General features: G+C 45.5%; 1 protein-coding gene across 1 annotated transcript in view; it reads right to left on the reverse strand.

The window, feature by feature from the left end:
- The window catches only part of MOGAT2 (monoacylglycerol O-acyltransferase 2), a 49,593-nt gene extending 40,655 nt beyond the window's left edge, over positions 1–8,938 (reverse strand). The window contains exon 1 of the mRNA XM_006133576.4: positions 8,756–8,938. Coding sequence (XP_006133638.2) covers positions 8,756–8,849 — 94 coding nt within the window. The 5' untranslated portion in view covers positions 8,850–8,938. The remainder of the gene's footprint in view (positions 1–8,755) is intronic.
- Between the last annotated feature and the right edge of the window lie 537 nt (positions 8,939–9,475).

The raw sequence follows: 9,475 nt of genomic DNA on the forward strand, positions 1-9,475 counted from the left end.
GACTATAATAGACTTTAAAGAGAAGCTAGATAATTTCATGGAGGTTAGGTCCATAAAAGGCTATTAGCCAGGGGATAAAATGGTGTCCTTGGCCTCTGTTTGTCAGAGGCTGGAGGGGGATGGCAGGAGACAAATCGCTTGATCATTGTCTTCGGTCCACCCTCTCTGGGGCACCTGGTGCTGGCCACTGTCGGTAGACAGGATACTGGGCTAGATGGACCTTTGGTCTGACCCAGTACGGCCATTCTTATGTTCTTATGTTCATCCAAAGTCCACTCCTGCACCCTACCTCACAGCCTGACCCCACACTCCCACTCCCTCCTGTACCCATTTTGTCATCATGAGTGGTTGGCTAACTGTCCGTGGTAAGGTCTGTATTGAGAGGGGTGGGTCACAGGCCAAACAGTTTGAGAAGCACTGCTCTACTAGGTGTGCAGCCCAAACACACTTCCTTTTCCAACTGGCTTGCAGGAGGACAAACTACCAAGCTGTCAAGCTTCAGAGCAAGGCTCAGGAAGTAAACCGCCAATAAAAATAATGTGCTGTCAACACCATCTGTAACGTTCTGTCAGAAAAGCCAAACTCTGGCCCTGTGCATACTTAGTCATAGTCACTGGGCCCAGACACACGGGTAAGAACCAAATAAGGGTGTGACGGGTAACATAAGAGCTTATTAAAAGCTTAAACTGCTGCAGGCTCCTTTGGTTTGTGTATCAGGTGTCTCCCACTGAAATTGTGGTGAATGTGGATGAAGCAGTCAGCTGGCAACAGTTACCACCATGAGCTCGTGTCAGATGTGTCTCCTTAGAGGAGATACACACAGTTCTCTCTGGACATCACTTTAGCTCATTCTGGTTTGTTTTTCTTAACCAGGAGGGGGCTGTACTGCACTGCAGTAGCTTCAGAAGGGTAGCCAAGTTAGTCGGTGACTGGAAAAACTTAAAAAACAATGGATGGTCTTGCAGCAACTTAAAGACTAACAAAACATGGTATCATGAGCATTCATGAAGAAGTGGGTTGTATCCAGAAAAGGTCATGATACTATCAACATGTTTTGTTAGTCTTTAAGGTGCTGCAAGACTATTTGTTGCACTGCAGTAGTCTTCGTTTTCATGCATAAAGTGCAGTCATATCTTCAGGTAAAATGACTCTAGGGTTTTGTAGATGCTGACAAACAGCTCTGCATATCTAAGCATGGATGCCACCAATAAAATAAGTTGTAATGTCGACCTAGTACAAGCATTGTAGCTCCATGTTATCTAACTCCATGTACAGCTGAAATAGAACCATAACATTTCCAAGTGCAGATGCTGCATGCTGGAATGTCTCCATCTAAACTGAATACAATGACCTCCATCAAACAAGATGACTAGATATACAGAAATGCAGTATATGTCCCTGGCTGCTGCAGTTACAGTGGGCACAGCTGGGGGAGAGGTGCATGTCTGCTGGCTGGGGGACAGACAGACAAACACACAAAAAGACAAACTCTCTGAAATATATAATAGCTGTCCCCTTTCTCACCCCTGCCTCCTGCTGCCCCAATGGGGGAATAGCTGTCCTGGTCTCCATTTCTGGTCCCTTGCTGCCCTCCTGTGGTCATTCTGCAGTATAACTCCTTCCTACCAGACCCCTCCCTTTCCATTTTCTAAGAAACAATTGAATTCCAGGCACATCCCATTGCCCTGGCACAACCAAACCCTGATCTTACTTCAAGTTAAGATAAGAGGCAGCTGCATATCAAATTTGGTGGCCCTAACTCTTACCATTTAAGAGGAATTCTTGAAGAAATGGACTCATGAACAAATGGACAGATACACAAAGAGAAATATGCACCAACTCTCATCGTATATGAGAGAGTTTGTGTGTCTGTTCATTTGTTTGATATGAGAGCGTTTGTGCATCTGTGCATCTGTCTGTTTGTTTGTGCGTCCATTTGTTCAAGAATTGCTCCTAAATGGGCCACCAAATTTGGGGGTGTGTGGTGTGTGTGTGTGTGTGTGTGTGTGTGTGTGTGTGTGTGTGTGTGTGTAATCAGATAATTGCATAGCTCCAGACTCTCTACAGAATTAAATGGGAATCTCATGTAATAAACCAGGTAGAATGAGCCAGGACTTTTCAACCTGACAATAATGTTGAAATTAAATATTACAAATGACCTTTCATGACTCAAGTGCATGCGCTGCTTATAACACTTTGTGAAAACAGCAGCAAAAGCTAAATTAGGCTCTAGGGACAAGGTGATGTACAAAAGCCCCATGTTGACATTAAATTGGCCATGCTCTTAATACACCTATAAGGCATGCAAATAAACCTGTCGCAAAGCTGCATTATATCTAACCTTTTTATCCTACTGCACAAAGCCCAAGTACATATTACAAGGAGGCAGCGTAGTTCCTGACCGGATGCAGTTGCTGATCAGTAAAGTCAGATTGATTCTTGCAATGACCTCTTATAATGATTAATGCCTGTTATTTAGGCTCAGGTGCTTTTTTGTGACTAGATAATTTGTGCAGAATAGGAGCTGTACCCCACTGGACTTCACCCTAGCTTACAGTTGCATATGCTTGCAAAACATTTTGTATTGAACTCCATCTTCCCACACAGAGGTTCTCTCCCAGTCTGGAACCTAATCCCTAATCATTAAAAATGAAACCTCAAAAATGGCTTTTTATTGTTTTAAACAATGTCTTTGAGGTTTCAGGAATCTTCTCACGTGATGTCCTATATTTCGTTCTCTTCCTGGAAAAACTCCAGGGAATTTGTGCTGAGATGCAGGATTTTAAGTCTTTTGGCACTGCCAACCCTGCCATGCTTATAGGGGTGGCAATGTCCGACTAAAGCAAGAAATACTTATGTCTGTGTCACACAAGGGATCATGTCCCAGCCACGCTAGCTGTCCAGATGCTAATAGCTGCTGAAATTTTACTATCTCTTCATTTAGTCTTTAACTAGAAAGCACGGTGACCGGTGAATGGAGGCTCTTTGGATTCTGAAAGCAACATCCTTGCCCACTGGAGTTAACTGTCGGGCACAATTGCATGAACTAAAGGAAGGTCTCTCAGCAGCCTAAGACAAACTAACAAGTTTCAGCAAGATCAGACTAACACGGCTACCTCTCTATTACTAGCCTAAGACAAACATTCAGTAGCTCTAATCCCATCCAGTAGGGAGTGATGCACCAATGTACCAGATGGCAGATCACACACTTATTATCATAAGCGTTTCTGACATGCCGGTTGCCATAATATCTAGGCATCAGCAGCACATAACTTTGGAAAATTATCAATTTGGAGAGTATTCAAACTCTCCTCCCTTTCTCAGAGGGACTATCACTTACTTTCAGTCTAGCTGGTTACTCCTAGGTGCAGGGTTTCCCAAATCCCTGATGCTCTGGCATGGGACAAATCTCTAGTGGGTGAAACTTGTCCCTGTGAAGAGGCCAGTGCAAGGCCAAGGGAGTACGTAAATCCTGTTCTGAGGAGTTACGTGATGCAATAGGCTTTATGCTGGCTCTCTGCGTCATAGCACATCACTAGTGAGTCTGGTAAAGAGGCAGTTTATTTAGGTTACTTTCCCATAAGATCTCATGTGACTTCATCAGAGCTGACCAGATCCTTGACCTGAATCTCCAGTTCTTCTTGTCTGGAAGTGTCTGCCACTGCCACGGGTTCTGCTCTTGTTGCATGCATACACACCAGGGCTGCGTCTAGACTGGCAAGTTTCTCTGCAAAAGCAACTGCTTTTGCGGAAAAACTTGCCAGCTGTCTACACTGGCCGCTTGAATTTCCGCAAGAACACTGACAATCTCATATAAGATTGTCAGTGTTCTTGCGGAAATACTATGGTGCTCCCGTTCGGGCAAAAGCCCTCTTGCGCAAATGCTTTTGCGCAAGAGGATCAGTGTAGACAACACGGTATTGTTTTGCGCAAAAAAGCCCCGATGGCGAAAATGGTGATCGGGGCTTTCTTGTGCAAAACCGCGTCTAGATTGGCACGGATGCTTTTCCTCAAAAAGTGCTTTTGCGGAAAAGCGTCCGTGCCAATCTAGACGCTTTTTTCCGTAAATGCTTTTAATGGAAAAACTTTTCCGTTAAAAACATTTGCGGAAAATCATGCCAGTCTAGACCTTACCTGGGAGCTCAGTTCCCTTTTCCCATGTGACTCCTTTGTGCCAGCTAGCTGAGAACAAAGGAGAGTCTGGGGACACAGAGTTGGTGGCTGAAAGGGACTATGGTGATCATCTGATCTGACCTCCTGTATGGCACCGGTCATAGAACTTCCCTCAAATAATTCCCACACCTTAGCTCTTCGGACATTTTTCTGTCTTGACAAAAAAGGCCGGGATGGGGAACCCACCACAGCCCTCAGTCAGTTGTTCCTGTGGTTAATTATTTCCACCTTTAAACTTACACCTTATTTCTAGTCTGATTTTTGTCTCGCTGCAGCTTCCAGCCACTGGACCACGTTACATCTTTGTCTGCCAGACTGAAGAGCCCATTATGAAATATCTGTTCTCCTTGCAGGTGCTACTAGGCTGTAATCAAGTCACCTCCTAACCTTCTTGTTGTTCAGCAAAATAGATGGGCTTAAGGAGATCCATCACAGATGGCCTATTTTCTAATTCTTTAAGCATTCTTGAGGCTCTTCTCTCCACCCTCTCCAATTTATCAGCCTCCTTCTTGAACTGTGGGCACCGGAACTGGACACAGGGTTCCAGCAGTGGTCACAGACATAGAGGTCCAATAACTCCTATATTCCTACTCAAGATCCCCCTGTTTTTCTGCATCCCTGGAGCGCATTCGCCCTTTTGGCTATAGCATCACACGGGGAGCCCGTCCTCAGCTGATTATCTAAGCCCAAAATCTTTCAGAGTCACTGCTTCCAGGACAGAGTCCCACATGGTGTAAGGACAACTTGCCTTCCTGGTGTACGCTTCCATGTGGCCATATAAAAATGAGCATCATTGGCTAGCCTCGGTTTCCCTAGCAATCCAAGTTGCTCTGCGTCAGTGGCCTGTCCTCGGCATTATTTACCGCTTGCCCCAAGTTTTGCATCAAAAGGTGAATACAGGGACACATTGGGGGATCTGCAGATACCACTGAGTCCAGGCACGGAACTGCCCCTGCTGCGGCACTGGGAGTAAGAGGCAGGCCTGAAAGGTGAGGAAGGGTAGATGAGACTGGAACTGGGTTGGGCTGATTCTGGAGCCTTGTGAAACTCCAGGCAGAGAAGGGACATGCCCCAATAGGAGAGTTGGCAGCTGTTGTTTCACACACCACATCCCAAGTTTTCTCTGCTTCTGAATCAAGCAGGCCCCTCAATGCTCAGTACACACACACTCTGTTTCCCATTCACCAGGATCCAGCCTCTGCCTTGTGGAGATGCAGATCATGTCTGCCTGTTGTTGAAAGAGAAACTGCAACAGACTGTACCCTCCAAGCTGGCCCAGCCCCTGAGGTCTGGCTGTGCCGCTCATGCGCTGAGCAATCCAGTGCCCCTCTGGAGAATGAATGGCTCCTCTTACTTCCCAGCTGGCCCATTCTCCTTGCATGGGCTCATTTGCATAACCATAGCAACAGCTGCCAGGGGAGGTAGAACTGAGTGGCTGCTGTCTGGCTCTCCAGCTAAAGGTCTGTGCTAATGCCTGGCACAGATTGTACCGTCAAGATTTCTTATCTCAGGGTTGAGCCTTGAACCTTTCTAGATTAGCAACCAAGGACCAAAGATTCAGAGATTAGCAACCAAGGACCAAATGCTGCTCATTTAAATTTTAGAGCCTGATCTTTGGAGTTGGGGTGGGCTGGGGCTCACAGCACTTTACAGGGTAATGTCCTTATACAGAACTAGTCAAAAATATTGGAAAATAGCGTCTTATCAAAACTGACATGTGCCCACAGGAAGCTCTGTTGTCAGCAACTTTCTGTTTCAGGGGAGGTGGGGAGGGGAAGGGTGTGAAACTGTGGGCATTTCAGTCTTGTGGAAAGTTTCCCTTTTGACACTTTTGGAGCACCTTGGTTTTTATGGGGTTTGTGTGTGTGCACTCACATATGGTGTGTGTGTGTGTGTGTGTGTGTGATTGTGATGAATATCTAAAGAAAACATTGATTGACTCTCCTGCCAGCTTCCTTTAAATATTTGATTTTCTCCCCTCCTCCTTCTCCTTTCCCAGGTCTGAAAATTTCAATGTGGAACAATAACAAACTTCAGCATTTCGTGCACAGTTAAACCTCTGAGTTTTGACCAGCTCTGTCTTTACAACTGCTTGGTCCAGAAGTAACTCCCTGGAAGTCAAGGAGGCTCATGCTACTCACTGGTCAGGTCTGAACCTCTATTAACTCTATTGACTTCAGCAGGGTCGTTCTTGGTTTACACCAGCATAAAATAAGAGCAAAACTTGTCCCTGCCACTTATTAGAGAACTCTACTTGTACCCGAAAATACAATCCAGCTACCAATGTTCTGTTAAAATCCTCAAACTTACCACCTCTTACAGGGCGACCTCCAAGGGTATGTCTACACAGCAGCATTATTTCAAAATAACTAGTGTTATTTCGAAATAACGTAGTCTGTATCGACACAGCAGGCAATTATTTTGAAATAATGTCAAAATACTGTCAAGCTGGAGGACTTCTTACTCCAACTCCTGTAACCCTCATTGTACAAGGAGTAAGAGAAGTGGGAGGAAGAGGGCTCTATTTCGAAATGAGTGTTGTGTAGACGCTCCCAATTTCGAAATAAGCTATTTCAAAATAAGCTACGCAATTGACGTAGCTCAGTTTGCGTAGCTTATTTTGAGTTAAGCCCTGCAGTGTAGATGCACCCCAAGTGCTATACAAGCTTTTTAGCCCTGTTGGAGGAAGGTTGACCATCATTTTACAAATGGGGGAGAAGAACTTCTCTGATTAGAACCTAGGCACACTGCAGGGCCCAAGGGAGTTGTACTCTGTGCGGAATCTGGAGGAAAAAGAGAACTGTACACCATCCCTGCATTTCTTGGTTCCCCAAGCTACAATAGACATTAAACCAGCACTTGAGTTAGGACGGCTATTGAGGCCCTTGGTGTGACTGGTACAGTATAAAGGCGCCAATTCTGTGGGCCACATAGCACAGACCATGCCAAAGCAGGTCTGGATTCCCTGTGAGACCCCAGTTCCTCTGCCCAAAGAGCCTGCCTCTGTATCCAGGGAACAGTTACATTGCCTCTGCCAATAGGCGCTTCCTCCAGACCCACTGAGGTACACAAGCTTAAATGGCTTGGCTAGTGGGGCAGCTTATTCCTTAACCCAGAGGCCAGATCTTGAGTGGGTGTAAATCAGCAGAACTATCTTACACCAGCTGAGAATCTGACCCCGCATCTTCTGATGCCCAGACCCACGTTCTCATCATTGGACATCACGGCCTTAATGAAATTCCAAATCTCTCCCTCTCGCTTCCATTCTGACTTAATTTAATCAATCAGCTTCGAGATAATACGTTTTCCCGACATCCAAACTTTCTAATGAGTTCTGTGCCCAAGCAGGGTTTCCTTGGAAACTGCCTGTTTTGTTTATCTAAACAAAGAACTCTGCAACACAGTGCGGGCAGAACAGCTGCCGCATCCATTGGCCATCGTGCATTTTTGCAGCAGCTCATAGTATCACTCCAGCCCAGGCACTGGGCTGCTTGGGGCAGCACTTTCATGAACCTGTGTGGAATTAGGCAAGCGGAAAAGAGAAGCCTGAGGGGAGGGAAAGATTAACTCATGCAGATGGGGAGTGGCTCTGTACCGAGAGGTGTCCTGTACCAAGTCTTTGTTCTTAGCTTGTAGGGATTTGTTTAAAAAACAATAAGGCAAAGCCACACAAAGATAGCTCTAAGTAAATACTGGGGCTATGCTGTTTGGCTAGTGATAACAGGAACAAAGCAGAGAGCCTCTGCAAAGGCCAAATGTACAGGCTGCAAGATAGACTTTTCTTGAATATACCCCTCACCAGAATATACCCCTCACCAATATACCCCTCACCAGCATACACATGTACAAATTAAGAGCGGCATCATGTGTGTCCACAGAAAGGACTTAACTTTCCATCCCTGTTCATTATTATTAAACTGGTACTTATCTTCAGTATGCTGCCTTCCTAGCCTACTGAAAGTTGAGTCTGGTAAGGGATAGATGGGGGGGAAGGAGAATGAATGTCTGAAGCTTCTCTCTGCACAAATGTATTACCCCTCTAAGGCTATATATATATATATATATATACACACACACACACCAGCTTTATTTTGGAATAACTGACCTTATTCCAAAATAACAAAGAGTGCATCAACACTACACACCTTTACTTCGAAATAATGTCGAGCTGGAGGACTTCTTAGTCCCAACGCCTGTAACCCTCATTTCACAAGGAGTAAGGGAAGTCGAGGGAAGAGTGTTCTCCCTTTGACTTCCTGCTGTGTAGACAGTGCCAAAAGCCGAGTTAAGCTATTTCAACTTCAGCTATGCAATTGACATAGCTGAAGTTGCATAGTTTAATTCGACTTAGCCCTGCTGTGTAGACGTACCCTAAAAAGTAGCATCCTGCAGGGGCTAGCTGACAGGACTAGATATTAGAAGAGTTGGGGGGTCTAGTCCCAGCTCTGCCATGGTCTTGGAGTGAGATGTTAAGTTCCGTGCCTCACTTTACAGCTGGGGAAACTAAGTCACAGGCTCTTTCTGACTCTGTAAGGTCCTTTGATAGGCCTTCTCTCCAAAGATAAATTAAAATTAATCTTACCTAGTCCCAGGAAGCCAAAGACCCACTGAATTACTGAAGCTGTCTGAAGCCTTCTCTCCAAGGGAATAGAGAGAGGAGCAAATTCAACCTTCATCTTGGACCAAGTGCACGATTCAAAAGGTTCAGGACTTTCTTCAAGTGGCAAAAGCAGAGATCAAAGTCTTTTGCCTGCATTTACTCCGTCTCACAGTACAGCATGTTGTGCAATATACAGTGAGTAAGAAGGTTGGTAAAGTTGTGACCGGGAAGCCCAGCCCATTTCAGGAAGGGTGAGTAAAAGAGGGTTCTGTGGGAGTAAACATGGACTCTAAAGCAAAGTGGCTCTCAACCTTCTCCACCTGCCCCCCAAAACCTGAACAAATGAACACCAGTAAGTCACTCAGGCACAATTGTATCTCCAGCTCACCATCCTTGAAATAGGCTCCCTTTAGGAACCTGGTTTGACTTTTTATTTATTTGGGTCTCTATTTACCACTGGAGTATCTTTCCTCCAGCTGCTTGAAGTACTCAGCTGTGCATCTGCATCTGGGAAGGGACATGGCCTCCTGCGCTTTCACACACACACACACACACACACACACACACACCTTAGACATCACACCCACACACACTCACACCCCTCAGACATGGCCACGGTGAGAGACTTTTCTTTGTCCCTATACAACACTCCCCACATAGCCGCAAATGAGGGTTGTTTTTTTTCGTGGGGGGGGAGGTTCT

Source organism: Pelodiscus sinensis, chromosome 1 (genome assembly GCF_049634645.1).
Source record: "Pelodiscus sinensis isolate JC-2024 chromosome 1, ASM4963464v1, whole genome shotgun sequence".
Classification (NCBI taxonomy): Eukaryota; Metazoa; Chordata; order Testudines; family Trionychidae; genus Pelodiscus; species Pelodiscus sinensis.